At 35.2% G+C, this 14,600-nt stretch overlaps 1 protein-coding gene across 2 annotated transcripts in view; it reads left to right on the forward strand.

Annotated features, from left to right (window-relative positions):
* Positions 1-14,600, forward strand: part of SLC26A7 (solute carrier family 26 member 7) — a 130,684-nt gene that overhangs the window by 84,174 nt on the left and 31,910 nt on the right. For both annotated transcript variants that reach the window (XM_008068493.1, XM_008068492.1), the window contains exons 7-11: positions 369-451; positions 2,896-3,043; positions 5,064-5,177; positions 12,990-13,067; positions 14,014-14,109. In XM_008068493.1, coding sequence (XP_008066684.1) covers positions 369-451; positions 2,896-3,043; positions 5,064-5,177; positions 12,990-13,067; positions 14,014-14,109 — 519 coding nt within the window. The remainder of the gene's footprint in view (positions 1-368; positions 452-2,895; positions 3,044-5,063; positions 5,178-12,989; positions 13,068-14,013; positions 14,110-14,600) is intronic.

A 14,600-nucleotide genomic window follows, 5' to 3' on the forward strand; every position in this document is an offset into this window, starting at 1 on the left:
TGTCTGTACACACACACACACACACACACACTCTCTCTCTCTCTCTCTCTCTCTCTCTCTCTCTCTCTCTCTCTCTCTCTCTAATCTTCTATATTTTGCTCTCCTTTAAAATTGGCCATAACTGACAAAGGGTAGGACATCAGAAGAGTCATGTTATTGGGATGTCATCTAATTTGAGGCTGTAAGTGCTTTCAAAACTCACAGAGAATTTTTGACTTTAAATATTTTGTTTTAAAAAATATGTGCAATTACTACATTACACTTGGCAAGTATGAGACACAAGAATAATATTTACTTTAAAAAATGGTTTTAAGGTGTTTGAGAGGCCAGTAATGTATTTTTTCTTTTTTTCAAATTAAACCACACAGATTATTGCTGCATCATTTGCTTGCTATTGTACCAATATGGAAAACACATATGGATTAGAAGTAGTTGGTCATATTCCAAAAGGGTAACGTAGTCTTTTTTAAAGTATTATTTGTTTTTGTTTGTTTGTTTGTTTTTAATGGGAGAGGGGACTGGGGATGTATGGGTGTGGATTTTACTTCTTTTTGTCTCTGTACAGGACAGAATTCTAATTCATTGTTTATTATAAAATGATAGAAACAAATACTACATAAAAATAGAAAGAAATTTCCTAGATTATTCATCTATTGTAAAGATGTTGATGATTGTTTATACAGTATTGCTTCAGGTAAAAACTAAAATATTTACAAAGATGTTATTTAAAAAATAGAGAACAATGACTTTGCAAATTAGAGTTATGTTCTGGAATTTAGCCTGCCCTGTTCCTCTACCTCCACATATTCTTATGACTATTTTTATTTCACTTAGATCACAGTAAAGGAGGACAAGCATCATCTGAAATAGCAAACCTAGGTCTGGGTAGTGTATAATAGCAGAGTGTAGAAGTGAAGAACAAAGTGTGGTTCCCTACCTGACTTATAGACTTCTTCTGAATATTAAGAGGAAGTTTAACAAAAAGAAGAGGTGCTTACTCTAAAAGAGCAAAAGGTTGTACCAAATATAGGCTGAAAGAAAATAAAAGCATATTAGGAAAGGGGGGAGTATTGTGGATTATTCCTTTTTTATGTGCTGTATATGCCTCAATATTTACAAATTTGGGGCAAAGTTATAATCGTTAGGTCCTCCACATTTTTACCCTCCAGTCTCAAATTTTGGTTTCCAACTACATGAAAATGGAGGAATCGTAGAAAAATTATCATGGATTAAAAAGAGAATTTTAAGCCGGGCTCGGTGGCTCAGCCTGTAATCCCGCGCCTTTGGGAGGCTGAGGTGAGTGGATTGCCTGAGCCCGCGGGTTCGAGACCCGCCTGGGCAGCAAGACCTCATCTCTACAATAAATCAAAAAATCAGCCGGGCGTGGTAGCGCACGCCTGTAATTCCGGCTACTCGGAAGGCTGAGGCGGAAGGATCGCCGGAGCCCAGCAGGTCGAGGCTGCGGTGGCCGGGAGCGGCCACTGCACTCCAGTCTGGGTGACGGAGTGAGACTCCAACTCAAAAAAAAAAAAAAAAAAAAAAAAGAGAATTTTAAAAATTCTCCATCTAGCCTATGTAGATACAGGCTAATGGTGATTATCTGACTCAACTTTAATTTTCTCAAGGATGCTCTGTTTTTCTACCTTTGAAAGTTAGTTTATTGTTTCTTTCTAGGTACATATGTTGTTATTAATAATTAAGCCTGCTCAATTTTTATGAAACAAATATTCTTATACTTTGAAATGCTAATGGTTTTATATGGCATATGTCTTGTGACCTGTAATAGTACAAATCAATTTGTCTTGGGGGTAAACGTTAGTAAATGGGAAAAAAAAAATCATGCCTCTCCACCCTCCCCACTAATTCTCCTTTATTTTGAGTGACCTTTCCGGACCTATACTCTTAAGGAATTATAAAGAGCATGATTTTGAGACCTGAGATTGAATCCCAGCTCTGCCATTCATCTTGTGACTTTAGCTAAGTTACTTAACCTTTCTCTCCTCCATGCAGTGGGCATAATGGTACTTAGTTTGGGGGTCGTTGGGAGAATTAAATAAAATAGCTAATATGAAAGAGTCTAACATTTTACTTATATACTGGGTATTAAATGAACATGAATTCTCTTCCAGTTTTTTTCTTCTTGTCCAAGAGGTTATTAATTTTTAATTTTTAAATTTTTTCTGGTACATCTCCTCAAACGACTCATCAGGGATTAATAAATAATGATACATTGGCTCAAGTGATTTTCAAAAGAAAATTAGACAATGGCTTGGTATTATTTAAACAGTTATTTGAAACAGAGAAACAGTTAACTAGATCCTATATTTTGCAACAGAAGTTAGATGGAATCTTTATACATACATTTTTAAATGTATGTAAGGCATTATTAAGTGAACTGTAAAAGATCTGAGTTAAAAATGTAATTAAGATAATGAACTCAATGGCAAATTTAAAGATTAACTCAAGAAATGTAGTTCACAGTAAGCTAGTGTTTGCATACAGCACTGTAGTATTCGAGAGAGGAAATACCATCTCCAGTGCCAGCCAAATAAATATTTGGAAAGGTTCAAATGAAAGAATGCTCCAGATTTGCTTTTGTTCTGATACAGGAAATTTTTGTCGAGTCAGAGTTTCTGTGGTGTAATCTGAATTCCCTGGTTGTAAATGCCAACTAGACACATGGAGCTGCTCCTGTGGTGTTCCTTGCAATTTTGCTTTTCTGCTAAATAATGTTGAAAACAAAGGGCTTCTAAGGGCAAGGCTGCTTGGTTTTCTCATGGGTATTTCACTTATTCTATGTAAACTTCAGAGTCATTACCACAGTTGAATTGATTGCAAGTTGTTATAGAAATTACAAGTAGGTTGATGGCTTCAATATGGTCTTTCTTTCCACAGAATTCCTCCACCTAGAGCTCCCCCTATGAACATTCTCTCTGCGGTAATCACTGAAGCTTTTGGAGTGGCACTTGTAGGCTATGTGGCCTCACTGGCTCTTGCTCAAGGATCTGCCAAGAAATTTAAATATTCAGTTGATGACAACCAGGTGGAGTGTGCCCCCAGCCCTTCTCTACTCCTATTGTACCATTGTATTGTATACTCCCAGATCCTGAACTTGTTGAACTTAGGGAAAATAAAAACTTTTCTCAATGTCAAGCAAGAATGGGTAGAATAAAACAAAAGAAAAATCTCTAAATCATTCATTCATTGAAAGCTGGAAATCTGACTATGATGGGTTATAATACTTTTATTTCTACTCAAAAGAAAGAAACTTTGATATTATTTCTGACTTATTTTTAAGAGAGAATCCAAATATATTTATCATTTTTACTCTTGGTAAAAAAAAAAAAAAAGGATGTGTCTATTTATAGAATACAAAAGGATGCAGATTATGTCAATTATATTTGTGAATACATTTCAGGCAGTATCTTGTTTCAAGCCCCCTTGTGCCGCTTAGGAACTGCGCTGGTCTACAGAGAAGCTGCAGTGTAGTGGTTATGAATGTTGAACTACCTGTGCACAAATCTCACTCTGACACTATGCAACTGCAATTCTTTCTGCATCCCATTTTTCTCATCTTTAAAAATGTAGATTTATTTATCCCACAGATGTGTATTGAATCCCACTATGTACCAGACACTGACCTAGATACAGGGATACAAAAGTGAACAACACAGATCATATTTTTCTTTTACTTGAAACTTCCCACCATACTCAGGTTAAAGTCCTCTTTATCATGGCTTACAAGGTTCCACATGACCTGCCACTATTCCTTTCCTTTCTAGCTTTATATCCCTTTTATATTCTGTTCTAGCCATACCACCTTGCTTTTTCTTGAACACACTGGATATGCTTCTGGCTCAGGACATTTGCACTTGCTGTTCCCTTTTCCAGGGTTCTGTTATCCCAGATATCTGCTTAGCTCATTTATTCAAATACTTCCTTCTCAGATCATCTAAAATCTTAAACTCCAGATTTTCCCATGCCCTCCTCTGCATTTCTTTCTATACTTATCTTGTTTATTGTCAGCATACACTCACCAGAACCACAGCTCTCTGAGGGCAGGACTGTTTTTCTGAGATTACTAGTAACAGTAGAAGCAAAACAAGAAAACAAACAAACAAACAAACAAAATAAAACAAAACAAAAACAAATGGCTAGGATGCTTTGCCATATTCAGGTGAGATGTGATGGTTTGGACCAGGATGTAATGATGGAGGAGATGGATGGATTCGGAACCGGATGTGGATGCCAATTGGGAAAAGATGGAACAGAGGAGTCCAGAATGAACCCAAAGCTTTTGGTCTAAGTCACTGGAACTTGAGTTTGGGAAGAATGTAGGAGAACCAGGTGGGATGGTAGAGATCTGTAGCCCAGTTTAGTAAATTGAGGACACCTGTTAGCCTTCCAAAGGGAGATGCTGGGTAGCTGGTTTCTGTATAGTCTGAAGTTCAGTAGAGTGGTCTTAGCTAGAGATATAAATTTGGTAGTTCTCAACATGTATTTGGGTAGCTAGGATGACAAGAGAAATAATCTTTCAATATTTGCAGTTGAGTGGATGAGTAGGAGCCACAAAGGAAATTGAGAAGTGGTGACCCACAGAGATAGGATGAAATCAGGAAAGTATGAGGTACTAGAGATCAAGTGAAGGAGGCTTTAAGGAAGAAAAAGTGAGAAACTGTGTCAAATGCTTCTTTTAGGCCAGGTAAGCTAAGAATGAACCATTGGATTTATCATTGTGAAAGTCATCGGTGGAATGGTGGGAATAAAAGCCTGATTGTAGTGACTTAAAAGATGGAGGAAATATTGGCAACTGAGAGCATAAATAAATAGCATTTCCCTGTAAGTTTGTTATGAGGTGAATCAAGTGTTTAGAACAATTCTTGGCTCATTGTAATCAACTAATACATGGTAGCTATTTTTATTATAACTGTCAAATTCCAACCGGTAGGGAGAACTAAAACTGAATGCAAACAAAGCCTCATTATTTGACAAATTGTGCCTGTGGTCTCTCAAAGTCAATTGTGATTAAGAAGTCATATATTCTCCTGTTATGAATTTTGCAGGAATTTTTGGCCCATGGCCTCAGCAATGTGATTTCTTCATTTTTCTTCTGCATACCAAGTGCTGCTGCCATGGGAAGGACTGCAGGGCTGTACAGCACGGGAGCAAAGACACAGGTAATCCAAGTTCAGCAAGGACAAAGGAACTGCTGGGCCTCCACTCCCATTCTTGGAGAGTGGGAGGAGGGAGCTTCTCTTAAAAGTCCTGAAAATATCTTCATTGCTTCACAGTTCTCTAAGTAGTTTCAAAGAAATCTCCTTTAGCTTTCCTATGAGTGATCCTTCCAAAAGATGAAATGAAGGAACGAAGAAATTCTGGACAAATGGCCGCTTTATGTTTTGCAACCATTGAAATTAGAGCTCCCTCTAGTGGGTGTGTGTGTGTGTGTGTGTGTGTGTGTGTGTGTGTGTGTGTGTGTGTGTGTGTGTGTGTGATTTTTTTGCCAATCTAGTCAATATTTTCCCATTTTTTATTCATTTCCTTTAAATAAAATAAACCAATTATAGGCTAAATTAATAATTAACACTAAAATTCCTGTCTATAGAGACATACAAGTGATTTATTGAGTAATAAAGTGTCTGTGCACATTTTAGTTTAAAGAAACACATATTTTTTAGAAACTCAAATCAATTCAATATATATTGAGAGCCTATGATATACCAGGCATTTTGCCTAGTACTGGTAAGATGATGATGATGATGATGATGATAAAGATGTAGCTGTTGATGATGATGATGGGGGTGGTGTTGGTGGAGAAGATATTGAGTGTGTGGCAGGGATTGTGTGTCATGCTTTTTATATAAATGAACTTGTTTAATACTTTAGGTAACCTTGCGAAGGAAATATAATCATCATCCTCAGTTTTTGCATAATAAAGTTGAGAAAAAGATAGCAGAGTTGGGAATAGAGCCCAGAGAGACGTATTGCAAATCTTGCACTCTTAACCACAGATTTATATGAGAAAATTAATATGTATCTTAATATAAAAATTAACATTAACAAGTAATCATTATTAAAACAATTTATGTTGATTGAATAAGAGTTTATAAAGCATTATATATGCTAATTCAAACATTTATTAAAAGTCTCCCCTATATTAAATACTGTTTTTAGGTTATAGAAGAATGAATTTTGAAAAGTATGTAGTTCTTGACCTTGGTGGCAAGTGGCCAGAAAAAGATGGTTTAACAAGTATCAAAATATAGCATGAAGCTAACAAATAATATCAATGTACCATGGTGTAGAAGGAAAATAACAATTCTGAATATATTATAATTTAGCAAATAATTTCCACAACTCATCAGCTAAGAAGTAAAATTCTTACTTAACTTTGGTTTATGTGACACAAGTAATTTTACTGAATTTTACCAGCCAGCGATTTCAAGTGTAGGTATATCCTGTGTACTGGCATAAATATTTTTGCAAACTATACTCTCAAATGTTTGTAATATAGATTTGAATGTTTAATATGTAGTATACCTAAATATCATCCCTTACTCTGAGGACTCTTCTATCTTCAAAATTCTAGAATACTCTAGTAGCTTCCACCTGGTTTCTCATCAGAGTGAATGCATTAGGTTTCTTTCTTCATGTTCAGGCTCAATAACCATATTGAGTGGTTCAGGGTGTGGGTTCCAGAGCCTGGGTCTGGTCCCTGGCTTCATCACTCATGGCTGGGTGATTTTGCACAAGTAACTTAACTCTCTAACTTACTTGGCTGTTAAAGTAGAATTATTATGAATATGAAAGGAGTTAATGATGCTTATGTAGCACAATGCTTGACCATCAAATAAGTGCTGTTCAAATGTTAGCAATTATCATTGATTTCATTACTATTAATTATTTTTAAAATAATAAATTATGTGCAAAACCTTTTGTTTAACATTTAATGTTAAAGCATCCTGACTTACTGGGGATGCACCAAGACAGTTTTCTAGCTCAAGTTGTCTCCTTGGATTTGCTACAGGATCTTGAGCAAATCAGCATCTTCATTTGTCACATAGACAGAGAAGGTTGAGACAGAAGCCCTGAGGTGTTTCTTCCTTGAATGAGTTCCATATCTGGGATTTCCTTAGGCATTTGCCTACTTTTAAAATTATGACTTTAGTCACAATGAAACCATATGATTCGAAAGAGAATAATTGAGAAAACTTGTACTTATTTTTAAATTGGAGAATTTTTTTTGGTTCAAGTTGGGCATACATTTGTTTGATTAATATGGTTGGAAGAGAGGGATGCCCCTTCTCATCTCTGTTTTGGAGGTCACACATTTGAATGATTAGAACAACAGAACTTTTTAAAGAACTTTATATTAAATCAAGGTTTTTTTATGCATGGTATTGTATTGATCTAACTTTAAATGAAATGAAAGAAGCCTAACAAAACAACAGTTCAGGAAAACAATGCTCAGTAGCAGAATATTTTCATGCTGTTCTGCTCTGTTTGTTGAATTGGTTGCTAATCTTTTAAACAATTCCCATTAAATTGCACAGGGAAAGAATCTGACTAAATGTGCATATCCCAATAGAGGATACTTTCCCATGGTAGTCATTTCAGACCTTTAACACTACGAGTGTGAAGTTTATGTGGGTATAACTGATAACTGACATGGTTTGGAGAAAGTGCTAGGCAAGCCAAGTCTTAAAAGTTTTGTTCTAAATAGGCTATTTATGAGAGCAGTTTTCTATGTGACATCACTTCACAAAACAACCCCTTAAATGGCTCTCTCTTATGGACTAGATTTATATCCAGTCAATTAACTTAGAAGACATAAGTGCTTTAACTTTTAAGCTAATGACCACCAATCAAAGAACCAGTGATAACCATCTTACATTTCTTAATGAATTTACCAACTGACTTTTATCCAGAAACATTGGTAATGTTTCTGTAGAAAGACTGTACTACAGTATTTTTTGAATGTTATCTTTCTAAAATGCAAATATGGTCATGTCAATTTTTCTTAAAACCCATAAAAGGCTTTACATAGGCCTTAGAGTTCAGACCTTTCTTTTGCCTACCAGACTCCCAGTGCTTCCAGGTACAGCCTCATCTTGGCCTGTTCTCCACCTCATTCTTAGCTCTCCAGTTCCCTAGACCTTCTTGACCCCTTGTGGGCTCCCTTGTCTGTTCTCTTTGTCTTTGTTGCTGCCTCCCCCCTCCCCTTTAAGTGAATGCCTTCTATCCTTCATTTCTCACTGCCACTTCTGGATCAACTGTGTTCCTTTTCTTCAGTGACCTTAGTGCCTTTTGACATTAAGCATTCTTTAGTGTGATTATATGACTAATGTCAGCCTTCTACCCTTGACTGAAAGCTACTGGGGAACATGGGCCCTTGTCTACTTTGGGGCACTGTATCCTCAGTGTCTAACCCAGAACCTGGTATGTGGTTGGTGTTAAATAACTACTACGGACAAAATAAATGACAAATGAAAGTACCCAATAATTTTTTTTTTAAACTACTAGTTTGCTGACATTAGAAGGGACTGGTCAGACCAGATAGCTTTTATTGTCACTTAATATAGTACATTAAAAATTATAGTACATTTATAGAAAATCCCACTTAAAACCAAGTATGAAGTCATACATTATAGAAAATCACTATTCAGTGGAAACATAATGTGAGTAACACAGGTAACTTAAATATTCCAGTAGCCGTATTTTAAAAAGTAAAAGAAATTGATAAAATTAATTTTAAAATCTATTTTAATTTTCCAAGGGGTCAAAATATGATCATTTCAACATTGATGCCATTTTAAAATTAATTACAATAATATTACATTCTTTTTTTGTACTAAGGCTTGAAAATCGGGTGTGTATTTTATATTTGCAGCATATCTTAATATTGACTGACTACATTTCAAGTGCTCAAGGCCACATGTGGCCGCATTGGACAGTGAATTTTACATACACTATTTTGCATACAAATGAGTTTATATAAAAGCCTTTCAGTGCTCTAGAAAATAAAATAAAAATGTTTAAATTGGAATAGTAAAAGATACTGATCATTTAAAACCAAATGCCATGGTCAAAGGCTGAGACATATGTTTCTAGCCTATGCATGTAGAGACCCTTTTTACAGTGATTTTCTTTAGATGTGACATCCAACACTTATGTATCTAAGAAAGGCCTCTAGGAGAGTAAGAAAGTTGGCACTGCTTAGACAAATACTCTCAATGTTACACCCCTTGCTTTTTCTCCTTCCCTGTAAAGAATGTTAAGTCAGGGAGGGAGCTCAGTATCCCCTGGCTCTCTCCCCTGCATGCTTCACTTCCAACGGAAGAGATACACTGGTACTCTTCAGGGAATTCAGAAAGTGTAACCAGGAGGGATGAGAGACCATGGCTGCTGCACATGCGCTCAGCCACAAATGAAAACAACAGCTGGCATGTTTTTCTGCACCACTTAGGTTGTCTTCAGGTTCTAATTTGCCAAACTGTATTCCTTTACTCCTTCAAATTTGGCTCATTGCTTTCATTTTCTTTAAAGCCTTTTAAATCTAGCCTTACCCAATATTCTCTCTCTCTTTTTCTCTTTTTCTGCCTTTTCCCATCTCTTTTACCTTTCCACAAAACTGTGTATGAAGTGAGCTCCTGACCTGCTTTGCATTCTTTGACAACTACTTAGGAAGGAAATGCCTGGCAGCTCACTTGGCCTCCGATCAAACATATATGTAAGGATAACCTTAATGCCCGAATAGTCATCTATGTAAGTAATATACAACATATATAATATTTGTTTGAGGATGTAAGAAGAAAAAAATGCATATCTTTTGTGCAGAATTAACTCCTAAACAGTAGCAGTAATGATTTTAAAGAAAAAAAAAATCTTTAGAAATTTAGTTAGTATGACATGGAAAGAGTTGAAGAGTAAAGTCCTATATGTTTGTCATATGGATTATTAAGGATGTGAACACTTTTCTCTACTAATTACACCATAAGCCAACCTAAAGTTTATTAAGAAGGAGCTACTTACATTTTGTTAAGAATTGCCTCATATGCAAAGTAATAGCTATGAAAAAAAGTAGATGATACTTGAAAATATAGCTCAAGTGGGTTATTACAGAGACCTGAAGTTAGAGAAGTCTATTACATAGCACTGCAAATGTCTGGTCTTCATTTGAGCTCTTTTTGAAATTACTGAATTGGCAATTAAGGAACGACAATTTGGATTGCATGATCTCAAAAATTTTTTACAAATCCAAACTTTAGGTATCTGAAACTGTTATTGATGGAGAGAATTAATATAGGTATTTTGAGACCTTTGAGGGCAGGCATTATTATATTACTGATTTCCATGACTGGGGAGGAGATACACTGAGGAGTAGATACACTGGGCAGAACTGGTAAGGGTTTCTTTTCAAATTAGCTGCTCTTGTCTTTTGATCTAGGGCATCAACATCGATAAGGCAAGTACACTAAGAGAGTGAACATAGCCATTTACTTATGTGGTCTATTTCATTGTATGGCTTAACATCTAAGGTAAACAGTCTTTTCACTCATAGTTTGTCATCTTTTGCTAAATAAAATCCATTTAACTCTTGTCTTACTTTGACTACAAGACTAAAATTGTAGATCAGTGAGTGAATTCTTGTTGACATATGAGGAAGGACCAAAAGAACCTGGAATTTATTTATTAAAAATAGTGTATTTACTTCTACATGTTTAAACTTCATTCACATTCAAATTATTTTCCATTTGATGCAATTCACCTATCAAGATGCTTTTTCCAGTGCTCAAAACTCTTTTGGAGCTCGTCAATTTTGATACCTTTTAGTGCTTCTGTTATTTCTTGTTTCACCACTTCCACATCAGCAGAACGTTTCCCTTCGAGGAAATTTTTCATCCAGGGAAACAACAAAAGTCACTCAGCGTGAGATCGGGTGAATATGGGAGGTTGGAGCATAGGAGTCGTGCTGTTTTTGATCAAAAACTGCTGAACACTCAGCATGGTGTGGGCAGGTGCACTCGTAAATCACTCATGAAATGGGCAAACGTGTTTAAAGACTCTCTTAAAGCGGATGAGAGGCATCATATTTTATTGTTTAAAACATTCTTGTGTAAAATCACCACTTGCTCTTAAGTGATCAGTAGAGTGACAATTTGGTGTACTATAACTTCTTTCATGGGCAATTATTAGTTCCCTAATGATTTATTTTACACATAAGAATTATTTTTCCCCTTTATATGCTGCAGTGTGCTGGTGATGAGTTTCACAAAATGTGGACAGGAGGCAACCTCTTTGGGCCTCCTTCCACTATGGGAGCTCTTCTGTCCTTTCAATAAATCCTGCTTTCAAAAAAAAAAAATGTGGATGGGAAAACAGGTGCCCTCAGTCTCAGTCAATGAGGAAAGATCTGTTCTTGTGTCTGTTTGAATGATTGCTTGCTTAGTTGAATAATTATAGCTAGTCCCACTCTACTATCCCTTTCCACACATGTACCTTCTAATAGTACCAGCTTCAGGATAAGTGCCAACCCTGGACCGACCCTGGGTGTGTATACGTGCATGTTAGCAACAACTGCAGATTCCTTCTCCAATTTCTTCTTCTAAAAATCGTGTTTATGGAGGTATAGTTTAGATATGATAAAATTTATCCTTTAAAAGTGTAAATTCACTTTATTTGGAAAAGTATATTATTGTATAACCATAAGCACAATAGAGATATAGAATATTCCTACCACCTTGAATCCCCGAGATCCTATGATTTATTTTGTTTTCAGAATCTCATATATATATATCCTTTTGAGTCTACCTTCTTTCACTAGTTTTATAATTTTGAATTTCATCCATTTTTAAAATGATATTTTATTGTATAGATATGCCATAACTTATATATTCATCAATTGGTGAACATTTCAGGGATTTACAGATTTTGGTGTTTATGAATAGAGCTTCAGTAACTATTTACATATTTTCATTGGCCATATAATTTCATTTCTCTTAGGCAGCCTTGGCTCATATGGTAAGTATATGTGTAACTTCGTAAGAAACTGCAAAATTGTTTTCTAAGTGACTATATCATATTGCATTCTCACTAGCAGCACCCAAAAACTCCAGTCGCTCTGAGTCCTCGCCAGCCTTTGATATTTATTATTTGTTTATGTATTTATTTGTAATTTAAGTCATTCGACTAGGTCCAGATTCCCTTCGATATCTCCATAATGATGTTCTAGGCTCTTTTGTGATCTTGTGAAAGCCCTCTTTTCTCTTGTTGGGATGATAGCTTGATCACATGTTTTTGTTAACATGAACATTTGCGTATGTTGAATCAGGTTTTCCATCAAGTGCAACATCGCTGTAGGAGTCAGGTGTTTTGAATTGCCTTTTGTTAACAGGCTGAGCTGGTTAGATTGAACATGATACTAATGACTTTTCAGGATTAGTAAAATTAAGTCTGTTCCACTGCCAGAGATTGCTCCCATATCCCATATAACCACTTCCTAACCAGAGCCCTTATTAACAAAGAACTCTAAAGAAGAGAGCGTTTTGATGGAAATTTATCATCAGCACAGAAAAATCCTAAACTGCATATTAAGTTATTACTCAAACAGTCCCTTATAAAGTAAGGAGGCGAGGCAGGCTAAACAACCACAGGCTAAAGAACTTTTAATTGAAATGCCACTTTCACTATTAAATAAAAAAAAAAGCCATTGCTGTGATGTGTGATAAAAGTTGATGGTGTCCTATTTCTTTGTGTGGAATTGCTTTTCTCTCATCACTGACTTAATTTGATTGCACCAGTTTGTCAGCTGTCACATTTGGCTTCCCTCAGCTGCAAAATATAGATAATGACAGTCTAAGCAATTTAACAGTTATGTGCCAATATTTTGTTTCATCTAATCAAGATGAACTAAGAATTATTCCCCCACCCCCATAACTTTGGAATAATAAAATGTTCAAGGCTTTTTTTTTCTGTCTTGTATTTTACAGGTGGCCTGTCTAATATCTTGCATTTTCGTCCTTATAGTCATCTATGCAATAGGACCTTTGCTTTACTGGCTGCCCATGGTACAGTAGTGCTTTTAAACTATTTACTTTTTAAACTTACTTTTTCACAAGTATCACTGTATATATCATTTCTTAGAAGTAGAACCTCGATAGTTCTAAATCTGAAAACCATGTTACACATGTAAAGGTGGAAGGGGAGGGGAAGAGTGGAAAGCTACCTTTTGATGAGGGAGGCTTGGAAGGGCACCATGGCTATTTTCTACTTCTGAGGCTTTCACATGAGAGTGGCATTGTGGAATGAGATTCATTCTGTACTCATCTGGAGAATGGAACTAGGCATATGCTTTTATAAGAAGTAGACTTTGGAATTATTTTTACCAGAACTTCAATGAGTAGAAAATATGTGCTGGGGAAAGTAAGTAGGGAACAAATACACATTCCTACGCTTGATGCATCCTTTGCACAAAGTGGTTCGAGATGTTAGTACGAGTAGTTTACCTTGCCCTCCTTTGTTATTCTAATTCTTTATTTGTGTAGTGAGAATAAATAATTTCCACAGGAGGATCTTTCAATAATCAAGTTCACTTTTCAAGAAAGTTATAAATATCTTCAGGTGAAGCCAGATATTTGCTATTTAAGACAATATGATATATATGATATGCATGCTTTTTTAAACCAACACATTTCAAACAATGACAGTGAATAATTGTAGTTAAGAAGACATTCAGCTTTATGACATTCATTCTTATAATTCACATTTTCTTTTTTCTTTTATTTCTTGCTTTATACAATTTGTACAAATGTTACTTTGTAAATTTATATATATACATATATTTTAAAAGTACAGTAATAGGTTAACTTTAAACAAAACTTTAGCCTTCTAATTGATGATTGCTTTTGTCTATTAAGCACTTTAAAAACAAAGAAATAAAAATATATTGGTCCTTTTAAATTTAAATTAAAATATTTATCTTGCTTTTTCATCAACTTATTTTTTTATTTCAAGTGTGTTCTTGCAAGCATTATTGTTGTGGGATTGAAGGGAATGTTAATACAGTTCCGAGATTTAAAAAAATATTGGAATGTGGATAAAATCGATTGGGTAAGTAGAAATTTGACCTAAAATATTCTTCTTTGGCTTACACACACAAATAAGCTTTAATACTTTGCAGAAAATGGATTTAACCATTTGAGACTTGTACATTTTACAAACTACCATTTATTCTTTCCAAAATCTTAATGAAAGTATTAAAATAGAAATTGTCTTTATAAGAAAAGAAATAGAATTTTGTCAAATTTTGATGGATGTGTTGTTTGAGAACTTTTAAAGAAATACTAACTAATTTGAATGAATTTGGAATAACCAATTTACATTATGAATTGATCTTTGAAAGCAAGACTCATCAAGGAAGTACACACTAATAGAAATATAGCAAGTTATAACATGTATGAAAAATCTTCATTACCCAGTGCAAATGTATGCTGCATGAAGATAGAGCAAAACTATTAATGGTGACAACATTCATTCTAACTACAAAATGTCTCATGAATTGTCTCTTAAATGGGTTACATTAAGAAGTACAGTATTGGAAA

Source organism: Carlito syrichta, unplaced genomic scaffold (genome assembly GCF_000164805.1).
Source record: "Carlito syrichta isolate Samal-C Ts95f unplaced genomic scaffold, Tarsius_syrichta-2.0.1 Scaffold311050, whole genome shotgun sequence".
Classification (NCBI taxonomy): Eukaryota; Metazoa; Chordata; class Mammalia; order Primates; family Tarsiidae; genus Carlito; species Carlito syrichta.